General features: G+C 38.6%; 1 protein-coding gene across 1 annotated transcript; it reads right to left on the bottom strand.

Annotated features, from left to right (window-relative positions):
- Positions 1-19447: 19447 nt before the first annotated feature.
- Positions 19448-20983, bottom strand: LOC120009791 (protein TOC75-4, chloroplastic-like). The gene is made up of 3 exons (XM_038860494.1): positions 20792-20983; positions 20014-20268; positions 19448-19853 (listed from the first exon to the last, which is right to left on the bottom strand). The coding sequence occupies exons 1-3, from the start codon at positions 20873-20875 to the stop codon at positions 19674-19676; spliced, it is 519 nt and encodes a 172-aa protein (XP_038716422.1). The 5' UTR covers positions 20876-20983; the 3' UTR covers positions 19448-19673.
- Positions 20984-21600: the final 617 nt, after the last annotated feature.

Here is a 21600-nt window from a genome sequence, read left to right as displayed (position 1 = left end):
AACGATGATGGAACAGCTCCCGCAGTGTGAATCCAAGGGCGTCCCAACAGGCAACTATAGGTTGGTGAGATATCCATTACCACAAAGGCACATTGAACGTTACACTTGCAACCTGTAAAGGTATTTCAATTTCTCCCATAATCTCTCTACGTGTTCCGTCGAATGCTCTCACTACCATTGGTACTTGTCTTAGATAAGATCTGTCAATTGGTAGCTTCTCAAAAGTCTCCTTTGGTAAAATATTGAGGGATGACCCATTGTCCACCAGGATACTTGCTAATTCCTTTCCACGGCACATGGCTGAAATATGCAAAGCTTTGTTGTGCCCCATCCCTTCAGGCGGAATATCATCTTCAGTAAAGGACAGCAAATGGGAGGCCAACACATTTCCTACAATGCCATTGAAAGAGTCTGTAGGAATCTTGTCTGATACATATGCCTGATTTAACATTCTCATCAAGACTTGTCGATGTGGTTCAGAACTCATTATCAACTCCAAGATCGAAATTTTTGCAGGGGTTTTCTTCAATTGATCCACCACCATGTACTCACTCTGCCGAATAATTTTCAGGAACTCCTGAACTTCCACGTCAGTTACCACTTTCTTTTTCTCTTCTGGGCGTACAAAAAGACCTTCTTCTGGAATAAAACCTGACTTTTCAACTTCAGGTATTGCTTTCCCTTTCCTTTTACGCTCTGCTTCAAGGTCCACCATTAGATTCCCTTCTGTCTCATTTCTCGTGTAACATCTTCCACTCCGGGTAACTCCACCGACGCCAGAAATATTATCTACCACTTCTCCTTGCTTTCCACTAGCTCCTGCTTCATAATTCCATGGCACAGCCTTGTCATTCTTGTACAAAGGATCTATTTTTGGAGTCACAGTCATTGGCTTGTCCTCTGTAGAGTATTGTAGAACAAAAGGTTTCACACAATTCGGTCTTGGTTCTTGGTAGTAACCCCCTAAGACATTGATATGGCCCTCTCGACTTTCTCCTTCTTCAAAAATAATTCTCCTCAAATCCATCAACTCTTGTACGTTCTCTCGAAAATCATTGCATTCTTCAATAGTATGACCTTCCATTCCACTGTGAAATTTGCAAGTCTTAATTGTGTCAAGTTGATTACTTTGGCGGAAAGAACTCATCATTTCAATCATCCCTTGCTCCTTTAAGATGTCAAATAACTGGCTCAATGGCATCGTAATCTCTGACACCCATCTCTTGATAACACGAGACTCACCAACACAATTCACACCCTCATTTCCATGATTTGGCAGCGGATTGTTGTTAACATTTGGTTTGTCCACAGCATCTAAGTTGAGCCATTTTGTTTCAATCATCCCCTGAATTAACCTCTTGAAAGTCAAACATGCTCCAGTTGAATGTCCGGGTGCGCCCCCATGGTAAAGACATGTAGAATTTGGATCATACCAGGTAGGATATGGAGGCTGGTGAACTCTTCCAGGTATTGGTACTACCGCCCCTTGGGCTTGTAGCTTAGTGAAACACTCCGTATATGTCATAGGTATAGGGTCAAAACGCTCCACCGGCCTTCTGGGTCTTGGATTTTGGAAATTTGGACGAGGGTTTTGGTAGGTATTTGGGTTCTGAAAGTTTGGGTAAGTGTTTGGGTTTTGCGAGTACTGATTGGGTAGCGGTGCATTGAATCGGGGTGGGTAAGGATTTCGGATGTGGTGTTGGTTATAGTAGACTTCTGGGTTTGACATCCTTGGGGCATTGCTTCTAGGGCGATAGTCTGAAGTAAGCGCACCATAAACAGCGGGATCAAAATTTACAGAATGCACTTCAGTCTTTTTGCCTTTACTTCCTTTAGCTGAGTCCGGTTTATCAAGGGTGGGATAATGCAGAGTACCTCTCTTCATACATCGTTCAACCTGTATCATATCAGCTAGGTTATTGTGGCCACCTCCTGCCAAATTGGAAGTATAAGGTTCCTGGAGAGCATCAATAAAAGCATTCAACAAATCCTTCTCTGACAGTGGTGGAATTATCTGGGCTGCCAAATCCCTCCATCGATGAGCAAACTCCCTGAAGCTTTCCCCACTCTTCATTGTTGTATTCTGCAGATCATAAATGGTAGGGATCTTCTCTTCATTGTGCTTATATTGCTTCATAAACACTTCAGCCAAATCCTCCCACGAAGCTACTGATGAGGGATTAAGGGTATTGAACCACCTTTGAGCTGCCCCAATCAGACTATCTTGGAAATAATGCATAAACACTCATTGCTTGCATATGGCTGCATACGTCGATAATACATCGTTAAATGATCCAATGGAACTCCAGTGCCATCAAACACACTGAATTTTGGTAGTACAAAATCATGCGGAATATTCAGATTCTTCACAAGGCACAAATTGGTCGGATTCAGCATCCCTGAAACATTAAAACCCTCCATGGCTCTTAATCTCTTTTCCAACTTCTTAATGGAAACTATTGAGTTATTTTCTTCATTCTGAACTCCCTCATTCACTGCTCTAGCATCGACTGGGAAGGGATTATCATGCACATAGGTCTCAACTGGATGAATATATGTCGGGTTCTGAGTGGTTGCCTGTTGGGAAACATACTGATGTTGATGCAAACCAGGCAAAGGCTGATTACGAATAGGAGTAAACCCGGGTGGGTAAGTTGGTATTTCCTGGTGCAGATGATTCTCAGGAATCTCTAGCATTTCAGAATTTTCAGCTACTCCCTTTCCTTTCATCAGCAACGCCATATTCTTCATCAATAAGACCATTTGTTCTTTGATTTCAGCTATATCCTGATTCTGACTATGTCACCCATTTCCTGCTCCATATTCTCAATAATTCTTGATTGTAGGCGAGTCTGATAGGGGTGACAATGTTGCTTCTTGAAAGCTATGATTAATGATGCACTAAAATCCCAATTAAGAATGTATACAACAAAACATCAGCCGCAAATGAATAAATCACACAAAAATAAAACATGCCATTACATGGGGTAACCTAAATTTCTGGAGGTTTCGGCCATGGATCTAGGGCATTATAAAGTGCATGGGTAAGTTTATCTAACTACTCCGCGAGGTCCCAGATCATGTTGCTTTTAAAATCCCAACTATTGGGACAAAAGCTCCTCCCTTAACTTTTAAGGGAAGTCGATCCGGTGAGGATATCTTCCACTATCCATGCGGAGACGGAATCTCACGAGAATAGTGGTCAACCCTCTCTAATACTAAAGGTGGAGCCCGGGTGGTAGGCTACAGTGAGTGTAAATGTATGAGATGACAAATACTTTACCACAACAAAATAAATCAACATCTCTAACATATAAAGGAAACAAACAATTAATCATACAAAAAGAAGTAACCGTAGCCAATCAATTTAATCATATGGGCTTGACCCTCTTAGGTTTAAAAACCTGGTTTCCCCAGCAGAGTCGCCAGTTGTCGCAACCGGGGTCACGACGCGGACCGGCGTTTGAGGATGAAAAATGTTTAGAGTCGCCACCAATTGATTTAAGGTGCAATTGGACACCGAAAAGACCTGCGAACCAGAGAAAAGGGTACGGGGATCGATTGAGTGTGGGGAAGGTGTTAGGCACCCCACAACTCCCGTTTGAAAACGGTTACCCGGATTAATCTAATGGCTATCTTATGGAAACTTGCTCTTTGCAAGGTGTAATTGTTAAAGTTTGAATTATTACTTTCAACACACTTATCAACTTATGATAGTGTTTATTTGGAGACATACTACCAACTTTTGGTAGATTTAATTTTAAACACCAACTTATGGTGTTAATGATAAAATGTCCTACCAACTTTTGGTATGTTTAATTTTAAACACCAACTTATGGTGTTAAATGATAAAATGTCCTACCAACTTTTGGTAGGTTTAATTTTAAACACCAACTTATGGTGTTAATGATAAAATGTCCTACCAACTTTTGGTAGGTTTAATTTTAGATACCAACTTATGGTTTATTTAATAAAATGCCCTACCAACTTTTGGTAGGTTTAATTTTAAATACCAACTTATGGCATAAATGATAAAATGACCTACCAACTTTTGGTAGGTTTAATTTTAAATACCAACTTATGGCATAAATGATAAAATGACCTACCAACTTTTGGTAGGTTTAATTTTAAATACCAACTTATGGCATAAATGATAAAATGACCTACCGGTATAAATGATTAAATGACCTACCAACTTTTGGTAGGTTTAATTTTAAATACCAACTTATGATATAAATGATTAAATGACCTACCAACTTTTGGTAGGTTTAATTTTAAATACCAACTTATGGTACAAATGATTATTTGAAAAAGTGTCATCTATCAATTTAACCTATTATTGCCAACTTATGGCAAATTCATAAATGAAATCAAATAAGGTCCATAATTCATATAAAGGAAATCAACTTATGATTTCTTCAATTGAAATGACCTATATTCAATTTTAAGCCTATATATTCATAATCCACACTTGTACAAATAATAAATGTCGAAATTATACAAGTCGACATGAATAAGATAAATTACACAATATGGGGGGCCAAATATACACAAATTGCAATAAACCAAACAAAATCTTGAAATTGCTCAAGCCTCCATCAACTCGTCCAAATAATATCCAAGCCCGAGCCTCGTCCAACAAAACAAACATAAAGAGAGGGAAAAATAGAATACTCAAATGTAAATCAAGATTTAAATCGAGTCAATACCACATTATGAGATTCACACGTATCCAAACCAAGAAAATCAAATCCAAATATGGTCTCTCCCGCTTTTTCCAACAAGAAATAGAAGAAAAAAAATGCAAAGAGAAAGGGCTCAACATATTAGTATCGAAAACACTCACAAGCATCACATATGTCCAAGGTGAATGCAAGAAACACCATGTCTATTCTTAGTCAACATCCGAGGATGCTAAAAATGAATCAAACATTGGAATCAAAGTGTCAATAGAGCAATACTTGAGTAAAAGATATGAGGGGTATGAAGCTTCTACCAAAAAAATCCAAAGAATCGGTTTTCCCCCTCTCTCCTTCTCTTCCTCTCTTCTTTTTTTGTTTTGCTTCACCAAAAGCCAAAGCCTCCTTCTTTCTTCTTTTCTCTCACGCCTCCTCTCTTCCTCTCTTCTTTTTTTTGTTTTGTTTCCTCCCCCACAAAGTCTCTTCTCCCCTCTTCTTATTCTTTTTCTTTCCCCAATTTGTGCCACATTTCTCTCTTTGTCTCCTTCTTTTTATTCTTTTTCTTTCCCCAATTTGTGCCACATTTCTCTCTTTGTCTCTTTCTTTTTATTCTTTTTCTTTCCCTAATTTGTGCCACATTTCCCTCTTTGTCTCTTTCTTTTTATTCTTTCCCCAATTTGTGCCACATTTCTCTCTTTGTCTCCTTCTTTTTATTCTTGGCTTTTTCTTTCTTATTTTTTACTTTTCCATTCTTCTAGCAAAAACAATAAAAAGATTAAAACAATTCTCTTATTTTTAGATATTTTCTAAGATTTGATCTTATTGGGTCAAGATTTGAGTATTTAAGGATCCAAGAAAGGGATTATGAATATCTATGTGCTTATAGGTCAAAGAAATGAGCTTTTGCATTTTTTGTGTTCTTTTCCTATTTTTTCTTTTTCGGATCGGACGAAATTCGGTTACTACAGCTGCCCCCCTTTGTATGTCCTTTATGAAATAAAAGGCAAACAAAGGCGTAGTCAACCGAGTTTCGTACGAGAATTGAAATACACGGGATCACTATGGCCATTCCTGGTTTGGCCAAATGTTTGTTCAAGAAAATAAAGGGGCACGGGATCACAAGGCCATTCCCGGCTTGGCCAACTGTTTGTGCAAGAAAATAAAGGGGCACGGGATCACAAGGCCATTCCCGGCTTGGCCAACTGTTTGTGCAAGAAAATAAAGGGGCACGGGATCACGAGGCCATTCCCGGCTTGGCCAAATGTTGGTGCAGAAAAATAAAGGGCACGGGATCACGAGGCCATTCCCGGCTTGGCCAAATATTGGTAGTAGAAAAATAAAGGGCACGGGATCACGAGGCCATTCCCGGCTTGGCCAAATGTTGGTGCAGAAAAATAAAGGGCACGGGATCACGAGGCCATTCCCGGCTTGGCCAAATGTTTGTGTGAACTTTATGCAAGAAAATATCCATGAGTGTATGAATGTATGAAGAGAAATTGTATTTTATTTTTTCATTTTGAAAATTCGACTTCGGTTAATTGTCGTCAGCACCATCACCCCTATCATCCTGCCATTATCCCTCATGAGAAGACTGCATCTTTTGATTCCATCCTATCTTCAATCTGCCATGTTACCCTTATTCTTGTATCTTTCATTCTCTTTTGTCTGATCTTCCCATCGATTTACTGTTTACATCTGATTTCCATCAAATCCGACGTATCTTTAATGCTAAACAAAATCTCCCTGGCCTCCACTAATGCCTTTTAACGCCATTTAATTTCTTTTAGCCCTCCTAGAGTTAAGAACACCACAATCTCTCCGACTCCCCCATGCCTTTTAGCGTCATTTAATTTCCTTTAGCTCCGTCATAGCCAAGAACACCAAAATCTTTCAAGTCCCTGTGAAGAACAATATCCTAATGCACTTGTCATAATTCTTTTATTACTTTACTCAATTTCAAATAAATTCAATAGCATGGCGATGCTTGTACTATATGAGAATTTTGCGCAAGCAATCAAAATTTTGATGAAAACAATCAATGAATTAGGAACTCAGAAATGAATGACCTCAGAGCATTTTATTAAAATGGATAGATAACAAGAGAAACTGACGAGGTACGTATATGATTCCAGAAGGTTAGAAACAAAGGAAATAGCAGAAATCTTTGCAAGATATGAATGAAATAATTCCGATTCCGCACAAAACTGCCCCAGTTTTGTGTGCCCCCATTTTGCAATTATTGAATCTGACTACTTCCATATCACTCGTCTCCTTCGCAGCCTCATCATGCATACCCCTGAACATAGCCAATTCACCTGTGTACAGCCTCGCCATCTGTCATTCATTGTATTTCCTTATATTCATCTCAAATCCTCGAAAGGCCTCTGCCTCATTCCCCTTAGTTGCTTTCACCACACCCTTCTGATCTCAATATTATTTGAAGCTCCCATGAAGGGTTTTCACTATAGTAGAGACTTTTCTTTTTTCCCTAATTTTTGCCTGAAGCGCCCACGGGGGATTTTCACTCCAGCGGGATTTTTATTGCTCTAATTTTTGCCTAGACTGCCCTTTCGGGTTTTCAATCTAGCGAGCTTTTTACTCTAATTTTTGCCTAGATCGCCCTTTCGGGTTTTCAATCTAGCGAGTTTTTTTTTTTTTTTTTTTGCTAGGGGTAATACTTTTTGATGGCGTCTGCATTCACCGGATTAGGCAATTCTTCTCCATCCATTCTTGTCAATATTAATGCTCCTCCTTCAAAAGCTTTTTTCACCACATATGGTCCCTCATAATTCGGTGTCCACTTCCCTCGGTGATCCTTTTGAGGTGGCAAAATCATCTTCAACACTAACTCTCCCCCCCTGAAGCTGCGAGGTCGAACTTTCTTATTATGTGCTTTCATCAATCTTCTTTGATACAATTGCCCTTTGCAAATTGCTCTTAATCTTCGTTCTTCTATCAAATTCAACTGCTCATATCTCGTTCGAGTCCATTCTGATTCTTCCAAACCTGCCTCCAGAACTACTCGAAGGGATGGAATCTCCACTTCGATAGGCAAAACTGCTTCCATACCATACACCAAAGAGAAAGGAGTCTCCCCGGTAGATGTGCGTATTGATGTCCGATAACCATATAGAGCAAAAGGGAGCTTCTCATGCCAATCTTTGTAATTCTCTGTCATCTTCCTGATGATCTTCTTGATATTCTTATTCGCCGCCTCAACAGCCCCATTCATCTTTGGTCGGTATGGCGTCGAATTATGATGACGAATTTTGAACTGGTCACAAAAACCTTTCACCATTTTGCTATTGAAATTCGTGCCATTATCAGTAATAATTCTTTCCGGGACTCCATATCGACAAACAATCTCTTTCCTCAAAAACCGAACAACCACGCTACTCGTCACATTAGAATATGAAGCAGCCTCCACCCATTTGGTAAAATAATCAATGGCAACCAAAATGAAACGATGCCCATTAGAAGCCTTTGGCTCAATTGAACCGATGACATCTAATCCCCACATAGAGAAAGGCCATGGTGACGTCAACACATGTAATGGATTAACGGGAACATGTGTCCTGTCTGCATTAATCTGACACTTGTGGCATCTATTTGCATAACTTATACAATCCCTCTCCATGGTTAACCAATAATACCCTGCACGTATAATCTTCCTTGCCATTGCATATCCACTAGAATGAGTCCCACATATCCCTTCATGAATTTCCTCCATGATTTGCTTAGCCTCAGCAATATCAACACATCGTAAGAAAACTATCCCATCATTCCTTTTATAAAGAACATTTCCACTCAAGAAGAAAGATCCCGCCAATCTCCTGATGGTACGCTTATCATTTTCTGATGCTCCTGATGGATATTCCTTCTTCTCAATGTACTGTTGAATATCATGATACCACGGTTTACCATCAGGCTCTCCCTCCAAATTTAAACAGTAACCTCGAACTTCTCGTTTCTCGATTTTAATCACCTGCACTTCCCCTTTTGGGTCTACATCAAACATTGCTGCCAGAGTTGCCAGAGCATCTGCTATTTGATTTTCTCCCCTTGGGATATAATCCAGCTCCACCCAATCAAAAAACTTGATTAATTTTTTGATATGCTGGTAGTATGGAATAAGCTTGTCATCTTTGGTTTCCCATTCGTCATTCAATTGCCTAATCACCAACTGTGAATCACCATAAACCTGTAGCCTCCTAATCCCCATATCAATGGCAGCTTGAATTCCCATCGTACATGCTTCATACTCAGCCACATTGTTGGTACATTCGAAATACAACTTAGCTGTAAACGGTATAACCTTCTCTTCAGGTGATATTAACACTGCACCAATTCCGCATCCTATAATATTAGAAGCGCCATCAAACAACATAGTCCATTTTGCCAAATTCTTTTGATTCTCTTCTTCTATCGACACAGTCATGACATCAATATCTGGAAATTTCAAATCCATAGTTTGAGTATCATCAATCGCTCCCTCTGCCAAATAATCTGCTATTGCACTCCCCTTGGTTGCCTTCTGTGTGACATATAAAATATCATATTCTGATAATAACATTTGCCATTTAGCTATCCTCCCTGAAAGAGAAGGTTTCTCAAAAATGTACTTGATAGGATCCATCCTGGAAATCAACCATGTAGTGTGATAAAGCATGTATTGTCTAAGTCGATGCGCAGCCCAAACCAACGAGCAACAAGTCTTCTCTAACATCGAATAATTTGCTTCACAACTGGTAAACTTTTTGCTTAAGTAATAAATGGCATGCTCTATCCTTCCTGATGAGTCATGTTGTCCGAGCACACATCCCATCGAACTATCTGAGACAGTCAAATAGAGAATAAGCGGCCTGCCAGCCACAGGAGGCATCAACACTGGAGGACTTTTCAAGTATTGCTTGATCTTTTCGAAGGCTACCTGACAATCTTTATTCCACTCAGTAGAGTTACTTTTACGCAACAATTTAAAGATATGTTCACAAGTAGCCGTCAACTGTGAAATGAATCTGGCAATGTAATTCAATCTTCCCAAGAAACCCCTAACCTCCTTTTCTGTCCGAGGGGGTGACATCTCCAAGATCGCCTTCACTTTATCAGGATCTACTTCGATTCCTTTCCTGCTTACAATGAAACCTAACAACTTCCCCGAGGTTGCCCCAAATGTGCACTTAGCTGGATTCAACTTTAATTGATGCTTCCTTAATCGATCAAACAACTTCTGGAGATTCACAATATGATCTTCACCTTCTTTGGATTTTGCTATCATATCATCGACATATACTTCAACTTCTTTATGCATCATATCATGAAACAAAGTGACCATGGCCCTTTGATAAGTGGCACCGGCATTCTTCAAACCAAAAGGCATGACTTTATAACAGAAAGTTCCCCATAGAGTAATAAAAGTTGTTTTCTCGCGATCTTCTGGTGCCATCTTGATCTGATTGTAACCCGAAAATCCATCCATGAAAGAGAAGGTAGAATGTCTGGCTGTATTATCCACTAAAACATCAATGTGAGGAAGAGGGAAGTTATCCTTCGGGCTTGCGCGATTAAGGTCTCTATAGTCGACACACATTCGAACTTTGCCATCTTTTTTGGGGACAGGTACAATATTCGCCACCCATTTTGGATATCGAGCCACTGCCAAGAAACCAGCATCAAACTGCTTCTTCACTTCATCTCTTATCTTCAACAACATGTCTACTTTCATTCTCCTCAATTTTTGTTTCACAGGGGTACATTCTGGAATTAATGGCAACTTATGAACAACAATGTTTGTATCAAGACCCGGCATGTCCTGATAAGACCATGCAAAGACATCCTGGTAACTATGCAATAAATCTATCAACTTCTTTTTGCTTTCTCCTTCAAAGGCAGCTCCTACCTTGACTTCCTTTTTCTCCGTTTCAGTTCCCAAATTCACGACTTCAGTTAACTCTTGATGCGGCTGTATTATTTTCTCTTCTTGATTGACTTGTCTTAATATCTCAGGAAAAATCTCAATTTCTTCGTCTATTTCATAGTCAGATTCAACATTGCTAATGGGTGCATCAAAATCTGGGTCATTAAGTTCGTCCTCTTTATTATCATCATTTTCAATCCTGTTAAAGAAATGAATGAAAGTGGTTTTGAGAATGGAGAATAACACTTGAATGGAAATGAAGAAACATGAATATGGATGACTATCAAGAGATTTTCATTTCATGGAAAAAGGAAATGTGAACAAAGATAGAACATGCAATCGCCATACTATAAAATCTATTGAAAGCAAAGTAAAGCATGCTCATTACAAAAGACCCAAACGAAAGCCGTGAGCTAGGCCCACGATGGTAGTGCACTCGGGATTACTCTTGCAGGTTCTTGAGAGATACTGGGAGCTCCAAACTGGTCCAGTTGCTAAGTTTGAAATTTGAAGGACGCGAGATGACAAAGCAAGGTCTAGCAGCTGAACTCTGTTCCCCTTCCACCACAGCAACTTGGAATTTTTCAAACTGATCACATATATTTGCCAAAATCGCCCTAGTTACACCAGTCGAGTTTTGAAATGACAGTTTTCCAAAAACTGCCCCAGTGTCAGTCAAACTTATCTTGTTTTGCCTCCCTCCATACACAAAACTGTCATAAAGCCAGGGAATCGGTTTCTTTTCAACTTCCAATTCCTTTCCTTCCAGACGGGCAAGCCTCTTCGCCTGTTTTTCTGCTTGCACACGATTTCTGTCAACCCTAGTTGGCTTATAACCCAAACCCCAACGTTCTGGATGTTTCACCATTTCTACTGGCTTCTTAATTCCCTGTCGATTCTTACCGAGTCCTTCTCCTGGGCGAAACCCCTTTTTCAACATAAATTTTGTTACATTCTTCGTAACCTTTGATATTTGTGGCTTTAGGGGAGAAAGTCCTTCCTTCCCGTAGCTAGCACTAGCAATTTCAAAAGATTGGAATGAACTCTGAATCCCCTCTGTCGGAGCATCAATAGGAGAACTGTTAGACAAGCTGGCAACCATCCATTCTGACTGACCCTTTACTATGTAAACCCTTCCATCATAAACAAATTTGAGCATTTGGTGCAACGATGATGGAACAGCTCCCGCAGTGTGAATCCAAGGGCGTCCCAACAGGCAACTATAGGTTGGTGAGATATCCATTACCACAAAGGCACATTGAACGTTACACTTGCAACCTGTAAAGGTATTTCAATTTCTCCCATAATCTCTCTACGTGTTCCGTCGAATGCTCTCACTACCATTGGTACTTGTCTTAGATAAGATCTGTCAATTGGTAGCTTCTCAAAAGTCTCCTTTGGTAAAATATTGAGGGATGACCCATTGTCCACCAGGATACTTGCTAATTCCTTTCCACGGCACATGGCTGAAATATGCAAAGCTTTGTTGTGCCCCATCCCTTCAGGCGGAATATCATCTTCAGTAAAGGACAGCAAATGGGAGGCCAACACATTTCCTACAATGCCATTGAAAGAGTCTGTAGGAATCTTGTCTGATACATATGCCTGATTTAACATTCTCATCAAGACTTGTCGATGTGGTTCAGAACTCATTATCAACTCCAAGATCGAAATTTTTGCAGGGGTTTTCTTCAATTGATCCACCACCATGTACTCACTCTGCCGAATAATTTTCAGGAACTCCTGAACTTCCACGTCAGTTACCACTTTCTTTTTCTCTTCTGGGCGTACAAAAAGACCTTCTTCTGGAATAAAACCTGACTTTTCAACTTCAGGTATTGCTTTCCCTTTCCTTTTACGCTCTGCTTCAAGGTCCACCATTAGATTCCCTTCTGTCTCATTTCTCGTGTAACATCTTCCACTCCGGGTAACTCCACCGACGCCAGAAATATTATCTACCACTTCTCCTTGCTTTCCACTAGCTCCTGCTTCATAATTCCATGGCACAGCCTTGTCATTCTTGTACAAAGGATCTATTTTTGGAGTCACAGTCATTGGCTTGTCCTCTGTAGAGTATTGTAGAACAAAAGGTTTCACACAATTCGGTCTTGGTTCTTGGTAGTAACCCCCTAAGACATTGATATGGCCCTCTCGACTTTCTCCTTCTTCAAAAATAATTCTCCTCAAATCCATCAACTCTTGTACGTTCTCTCGAAAATCATTGCATTCTTCAATAGTATGACCTTCCATTCCACTGTGAAATTTGCAAGTCTTAATTGTGTCAAGTTGATTACTTTGGCGGAAAGAACTCATCATTTCAATCATCCCTTGCTCCTTTAAGATGTCAAATAACTGGCTCAATGGCATCGTAATCTCTGACACCCATCTCTTGATAACACGAGACTCACCAACACAATTCACACCCTCATTTCCATGATTTGGCAGCGGATTGTTGTTAACATTTGGTTTGTCCACAGCATCTAAGTTGAGCCATTTTGTTTCAATCATCCCCTGAATTAACCTCTTGAAAGTCAAACATGCTCCAGTTGAATGTCCGGGTGCGCCCCCATGGTAAAGACATGTAGAATTTGGATCATACCAGGTAGGATATGGAGGCTGGTGAACTCTTCCAGGTATTGGTACTACCGCCCCTTGGGCTTGTAGCTTAGTGAAACACTCCGTATATGTCATAGGTATAGGGTCAAAACGCTCCACCGGCCTTCTGGGTCTTGGATTTTGGAAATTTGGACGAGGGTTTTGGTAGGTATTTGGGTTCTGAAAGTTTGGGTAAGTGTTTGGGTTTTGCGAGTACTGATTGGGTAGCGGTGCATTGAATCGGGGTGGGTAAGGATTTCGGATGTGGTGTTGGTTATAGTAGACTTCTGGGTTTGACATCCTTGGGGCATTGCTTCTAGGGCGATAGTCTGAAGTAAGCGCACCATAAACAGCGGGATCAAAATTTACAGAATGCACTTCAGTCTTTTTGCCTTTACTTCCTTTAGCTGAGTCCGGTTTATCAAGGGTGGGATAATGCAGAGTACCTCTCTTCATACATCGTTCAACCTGTATCATATCAGCTAGGTTATTGTGGCCACCTCCTGCCAAATTGGAAGTATAAGGTTCCTGGAGAGCATCAATAAAAGCATTCAACAAATCCTTCTCTGACAGTGGTGGAATTATCTGGGCTGCCAAATCCCTCCATCGATGAGCAAACTCCCTGAAGCTTTCCCCACTCTTCATTGTTGTATTCTGCAGATCATAAATGGTAGGGATCTTCTCTTCATTGTGCTTATATTGCTTCATAAACACTTCAGCCAAATCCTCCCACGAAGCTACTGATGAGGGATTAAGGGTATTGAACCACCTTTGAGCTGCCCCAATCAGACTATCTTGGAAATAATGCATAAACACTCATTGCTTGCATATGGCTGCATACGTCGATAATACATCGTTAAATGATCCAATGGAACTCCAGTGCCATCAAACACACTGAATTTTGGTAGTACAAAATCATGCGGAATATTCAGATTCTTCACAAGGCACAAATTGGTCGGATTCAGCATCCCTGAAACATTAAAACCCTCCATGGCTCTTAATCTCTTTTCCAACTTCTTAATGGAAACTATTGAGTTATTTTCTTCATTCTGAACTCCCTCATTCACTGCTCTAGCATCGACTGGGAAGGGATTATCATGCACATAGGTCTCAACTGGATGAATATATGTCGGGTTCTGAGTGGTTGCCTGTTGGGAAACATACTGATGTTGATGCAAACCAGGCAAAGGCTGATTACGAATAGGAGTAAACCCGGGTGGGTAAGTTGGTATTTCCTGGTGCAGATGATTCTCAGGAATCTCTAGCATTTCAGAATTTTCAGCTACTCCCTTTCCTTTCATCAGCAACGCCATATTCTTCATCAATAAGACCATTTGTTCTTTGATTTCAGCTATATCCTGATTCTGACTATGTCACCCATTTCCTGCTCCATATTCTCAATAATTCTTGATTGTAGGCGAGTCTGATAGGGGTGACAATGTTGCTTCTTGAAAGCTATGATTAATGATGCACTAAAATCCCAATTAAGAATGTATACAACAAAACATCAGCCGCAAATGAATAAATCACACAAAAATAAAACATGCCATTACATGGGGTAACCTAAATTTCTGGAGGTTTCGGCCATGGATCTAGGGCATTATAAAGTGCATGGGTAAGTTTATCTAACTACTCCGCGAGGTCCCAGATCATGTTGCTTTTAAAATCCCAACTATTGGGACAAAAGCTCCTCCCTTAACTTTTAAGGGAAGTCGATCCGGTGAGGATATCTTCCACTATCCATGCGGAGACGGAATCTCACGAGAATAGTGGTCAACCCTCTCTAATACTAAAGGTGGAGCCCGGGTGGTAGGCTACAGTGAGTGTAAATGTATGAGATGACAAATACTTTACCACAACAAAATAAATCAACATCTCTAACATATAAAGGAAACAAACAATTAATCATACAAAAAGAAGTAACCGTAGCCAATCAATTTAATCATATGGGCTTGACCCTCTTAGGTTTAAAAACCTGGTTTCCCCAGCAGAGTCGCCAGTTGTCGCAACCGGGGTCACGACGCGGACCGGCGTTTGAGGATGAAAAATGTTTAGAGTCGCCACCAATTGATTTAAGGTGCAATTGGACACCGAAAAGACCTGCGAACCAGAGAAAAGGGTACGGGGATCGATTGAGTGTGGGGAAGGTGTTAGGCACCCCACAACTCCCGTTTGAAAACGGTTACCCGGATTAATCTAATGGCTATCTTATGGAAACTTGCTCTTTGCAAGGTGTAATTGTTAAAGTTTGAATTATTACTTTCAACACACTTATCAACTTATGATAGTGTTTATTTGGAGACATACTACCAACTTTTGGTAGATTTAATTTTAAACACCAACTTATGGTGTTAATGATAAAATGTCCTACCAACTTTTGGTATGTTTAATTTTAAACACCAACTTATGGTGTTAAATGATAAAATGTCCTACCAACTTTTGGTAGGTTTAATTTTAAACACCAACTTATGGTGTTAATGATAAAATGTCCTACCAACTTTTGGTAGGTTTAATTTTAGATACCAACTTATGGTTTATTTAATAAAATGCCCTACCAACTTTTGGTAGGTTTAATTTTAAATACCAACTTATGGCATAAATGATAAAATGACCTACCAACTTTTGGTAGGTTTAATTTTAAATACCAACTTATGGCATAAATGATAAAATGACCTACCAACTTTTGGTAGGTTTAATTTTAAATACCAACTTATGGCATAAATGATAAAATGACCTACCGGTATAAATGATTAAATGACCTACCAACTTTTGGTAGGTTTAATTTTAAATACCAACTTATGATATAAATGATTAAATGACCTACCAACTTTTGGTAGGTTTAATTTTAAATACCAACTTATGGTACAAATGATTATTTGAAAAAGTGTCATCTATCAATTTAACCTATTATTGCCAACTTATGGCAAATTCATAAATGAAATCAAATAAGGTCCATAATTCATATAAAGGAAATCAACTTATGATTTCTTCAATTGAAATGACCTATATTCAATTTTAAGCCTATATATTCATAATCCACACTTGTACAAATAATAAATGTCGAAATTATACAAGTCGACATGAATAAGATAAATTACACAATATGGGGGGCCAAATATACACAAATTGCAATAAACCAAACAAAATCTTGAAATTGCTCAAGCCTCCATCAACTCGTCCAAATAATATCCAAGCCCGAGCCTCGTCCAACAAAACAAACATAAAGAGAGGGAAAAATAGAATACTCAAATGTAAATCAAGATTTAAATCGAGTCAATACCACATTATGAGATTCACACGTATCCAAACCAAGAAAATCAAATCCAAATATGGTCTCTCCCGCTTTTTCCAACAAGAAATAGAAGAAAAAAAATGCAAAGAGAAAGGGCTCAACATATTAGTATCGAAAACACTCACAAGCATCACATATGTCCAAGGTGAATGCAAGAAACACCATGTCTATTCTTAGTCAACATCCGAGGATGCTAAAAATGAATCAAACATTGGAATCAAAGTGTCAATAGAGCAATACTTGAGTAAAAGATATGAGGGGTATGAAGCTTCTACCAAAAAAATCCAAAGAATCGGTTTTCCCCCTCTCTCCTTCTCTTCCTCTCTTCTTTTTTTGTTTTGCTTCACCAAAAGCCAAAGCCTCCTTCTTTCTTCTTTTCTCTCACGCCTCCTCTCTTCCTCTCTTCTTTTTTTTGTTTTGTTTCCTCCCCCACAAAGTCTCTTCTCCCCTCTTCTTATTCTTTTTCTTTCCCCAATTTGTGCCACATTTCTCTCTTTGTCTCCTTCTTTTTATTCTTTTTCTTTCCCCAATTTGTGCCACATTTCTCTCTTTGTCTCTTTCTTTTTATTCTTTTTCTTTCCCTAATTTGTGCCACATTTCCCTCTTTGTCTCTTTCTTTTTATTCTTTCCCCAATTTGTGCCACATTTCTCTCTTTGTCTCCTTCTTTTTATTCTTGGCTTTTTCTTTCTTATTTTTTACTTTTCCATTCTTCTAGCAAAAACAATAAAAAGATTAAAACAATTCTCTTATTTTTAGATATTTTCTAAGATTTGATCTTATTGGGTCAAGATTTGAGTATTTAAGGATCCAAGAAAGGGATTATGAATATCTATGTGCTTATAGGTCAAAGAAATGAGCTTTTGCATTTTTTGTGTTCTTTTCCTATTTTTTCTTTTTCGGATCGGACGAAATTCGGTTACTACAGAGATCAACCGATCAATTCCAGTGGCTTATTTTTCTGATGTCTGACGAACCTTTTCATTAATTTCTGTGTCTATACACCGGATGATTCTCCATTTTTGAATTCCTATCCTTGTCTGTTGATTCTTGTCTAAATCTGCAGCTATAATAAGTTGTTATGAATTGCTCTGTATAAGTTGAGTTATGAAATTTATCTTCATTGTTAACTACTGTCAATCTAGGTCCTAGAAGCATATTTTTCATTTCTTGAAACTTTGTATTTGGTCAAAATGTTTGTTGCTGGGTTTTAGTTTGTTTATCTGTGGAGGCCCAATTCTTGATGCCTTCCATACCTGACTGTTTTAAAGTTTTGACATTGAACATGATTGGTTCATCTGCAATGGAAATTTTTACATGGATTTGTTGGAACCAAATGACATGATCTCTAATATAGATTCATCCACAAAGCGATTTTACTCCTAATATAGAATAAGGCTACACAAATACTATTAGATGATATATGCGTCCAATTGTAGACGTCCTAATATTAGACAAATTTCATTTAAAAGTTAATGCTGGTTTTGGATTTAGAAGGTGATAAAAAGTAATTTTGGCAATCACTTTATGAGTATCAAGAAAGGCCATGCTAACAATGTCTCTAATCTCTACCAATGTGCAAAAGAGAAGAAGTCGCATGTATATTAGCATATATATATATATATATATATATGTTTTGATTATTTGAATGGGTGTTGAGACGATTTCTCCTATCACGAGAAGCAAAGACTTTTATGTTGCTTCAATGGTCACTATGCCAAACCTCGTAACTATGAAATAGGAAAAAACCGTAGGAGGAAGATGCGACAAATAACAAAATCACAACAAATAATTTTCTAAAAAAAAATCACAACAAATAATTAATGCAGATAAATTTATTGTAGTTAAATTTTAATACATATTAACCAAAATAACACCACAACAGATAATACAAAAAAAATTAATACACATAAATTTAGTCACTAAAATTGCAATCATATTACACCTAGGTTTATCCCTCAAATTGCTGCACTTGTCTGTGAATCTTTTTATCGAAATACTCCTAGAAATTACATAATCTCTTTTATTTATAATTTTCAGAATATTTATACACAAATAATGATGACAAAGCTTTGTTTGGATAGAAGAAGCATTAGGTTATGATGAGGCCAATTCTTGTGTTGGGCTCGTTTATGAAGTTCGATTCTTGTGGACGTTATGGATTAAAAGTTAAAAACACATATTTTGGTTGACGGATCCAATATGTGAACTAAATATGAATAAGCTTATGGATTATTTTTGATAACTCATATGGTTTGTTGACTGATTGACTAGAAAAACCCTCATTTGTAAAGTCACTTTTGACAGGAAATTGGGGAAGAATTTGTGGTTATTTTGGACAAAGAGCTCAACATAGTATATTCAGACACTGAATTAAATAAAAACAACGAAGGATCTAATAGACGCAACCCTATCAACGATTCTTGGACAAAGGAAAGAGGAAGTGACTCTCAAGATAAAGCTGGCAAGGGGAGCAGCATTGAGGAAAACCTTGATGATATAGAAGCTACTCTTGCTCAATTGAAAAAGGAACTCGGTTTGTAAGAGGTTCCAGTGTCATGTTGATCCATCCAACATTGGTGAAGTTGAAAGAAGTCCTTTTTGCCAGAAATCTCCTTGATGGCTCTGTTTTGACATCTGTGGTTTGATGATGGTCACATAAACATCTCCATCTTGAAACCATTTGGCGAAGGAATTGTCTACTTGTATCTCAAGTATGTCCAGTTTACACTCAGAGATTTTGGTAAAATGCAGTCATAATTTGTGCAATGAATCAATGATGGTGATGTAAACAATTATAATTTTTCACTGAAAACAACCAATTGTGTCAGTAAAAATGGGTGCAACTTGTAAATCATATTTTCCTGAATTTAAATTTGATAGTCTGTGGAATGTGGAGAAATTATAACACAACTTGGCCAAAAAAATAAAAGAGTACAAGCAGAATAAAGAGTACAAGCGGAAGATGGTATCAAAGACATTTTGTCATCATTTTCCCCTATCAAGGAATTTCTAGGACTGAGAATGCCGCCCCTCAAGTGTATTAGTTCTGATCATTTACACAATGATCTTCATAAAGAGAAATCCTAGTGCCAAAAATGTGCTAAGCAAACGTATCTACCAAATTTCACACTAAAATCTCTCTTTAAAACAGAGGCAAATTGCATGAGCCCCAGTGTTATGAGTAACGACCTACTCTGCTCGCACTAGGCCAAGCTTGGCACCAAAACCATATGATGAACCATGACCCATTCGCCCGTAGACCTCCGTTGGATTCCCTTCAACGTCCTTAGAAGTTCCTAGATCATTTCCATGTTCTACAAATGCATATACATGAGTATTCCTCACAGGTATCCGTATCTCAGCTCCAAGCTTCAACATAACAGGAGGAAAATCGAATAAGAAGATATCAGCCTTAACATTCCATAGACAATATACACACATAACAACAAATCTTATTTCATAAAAAAATTGAATCTTGATATGGTACAGAAACACCTATTCAAAGTCAGTTCACCGAAGTAAATCTTACCTCAATGATATTTCTTGAGGCACCTAGCTCGCCCATACTGTAACCCCTCACAGAATAAGGTCCCCCAAGGGTGGAAGCATCATAACTTGAAAGGTCTCCCACACAACCTCCATAGCGGCCATGAACAACTAACACAGGTGGTTGTGGTTTACCAGCACCTTTCTCCACTTGCATCAATTGGAAAAATCTGGTCAGTGTTAACTGGTGTCTGTTAAAGAACGGGAACTTAGTACCAATGCCAAGACCTTGGTCAACCTGCAATTCAATGTACATTAGCCAGAGTATTGCACAAAATGGAAGGAGACTTTAGTATCTTCTTCTTAAAGGGACAAAAAGAAAAGAAAATATCAGGTAAGCATTTTACAACAATACGTGAACTGGGAATTTTTGATAAATGAAGCACCTACATTTAGTGAATTCTCGTACAAATATCATTTTTTTCACTTTCAAAGGCAGTTGTCGACTAGACAACCATAAATATACCTTTTTCTTTTATTTGATAAGCAATCGTGAATATACTTGCCATGTACTAATTCGTTTTAATTTTTTCATGTCTAATGATGAAACCATTTTAATCTAGGCAACATCAAGTCCTGATTTCCTTTTTTCTTATTTGAGTAACAAAAGAAATAGACTTGTAATTACTTCCAGACGGTTTTTCAAAGAAGTTCTCTTCTCCTTTCCATCATTATTCGCATGATCAACAGAAGCGCGGTTAACTGTGTCATCCAAATCATGTCGTCAAATACAAACTCAAATAAAAAGTATCATGGCTAACCTGGAACACATTCCTTTCGCCAACTACAGCTCCATTTACAAACTTAGTATTGTCATGTGTGATGTTTGCTTGTAAAAATGTCATATGATCAATTCCAGTACCACTGAGGGTTGTTGGAGGTCTATCTGCACTAATCCCACCACTTGGCAATACTCTTTGACCATTTGGAGAGATATACTGCTTTCATCACGAGTTATTCCTATTCGTCCTACTAATTATATTCCTATAAGACTTTGACTTTTCTTACTCTCCAAGCAAATCTACGCCCTCTTCGTTATTGGACTGAACATCACCCAGGCCGGCAGGTGCTTGGCCCTTTGTAATCTTACGACGACGGGCTCGATTATAAGCATTCTTGAGTCTCCGGCCTTGATCTTCATCAGTATTCATCAACTCCCTTGTGCTTATCAAAAAAAAAAAAAAAAAATAACTTCCTTCTGCTTCTAGCTCTCGAGTCTCAACTTACGCCTGAAAAAATCAGGCCCATCATTACACTCCTAATTCTGGGCTACTGTTCAGAAGATGGAACTGTGTTTGTCCCAGAAGAATGTGAAAAGCTTGTTGGGCGACTTAGTACCATTCTTACGGGTCTACTTAGCCCAGTATGAAGAATGGGTTGAGCATGTTTGCCGAAGGGTTTGGTGATCCATAAAAAAATAACACAAATATTTGGTCCTGCCTTGTCATGACAAAGCTGAAGGGAGGACATGCTACAGCCTACAAATCATGAAATCGTTATTATGCAAAATTAATGCAGTTATTGTTTCTATATCAGGTGATGCAAAACGTCACGTGAATCCACCAAAATG

Source organism: Tripterygium wilfordii, chromosome 11, assembly GCF_013401445.1.
Source record: "Tripterygium wilfordii isolate XIE 37 chromosome 11, ASM1340144v1, whole genome shotgun sequence".
NCBI lineage: Eukaryota > Viridiplantae > Streptophyta > Magnoliopsida > Celastrales > Celastraceae > Tripterygium > Tripterygium wilfordii.
Note: the sequence above shows the minus strand (reverse complement) of the source record. Positions and strands in the feature narration are given on the sequence as shown.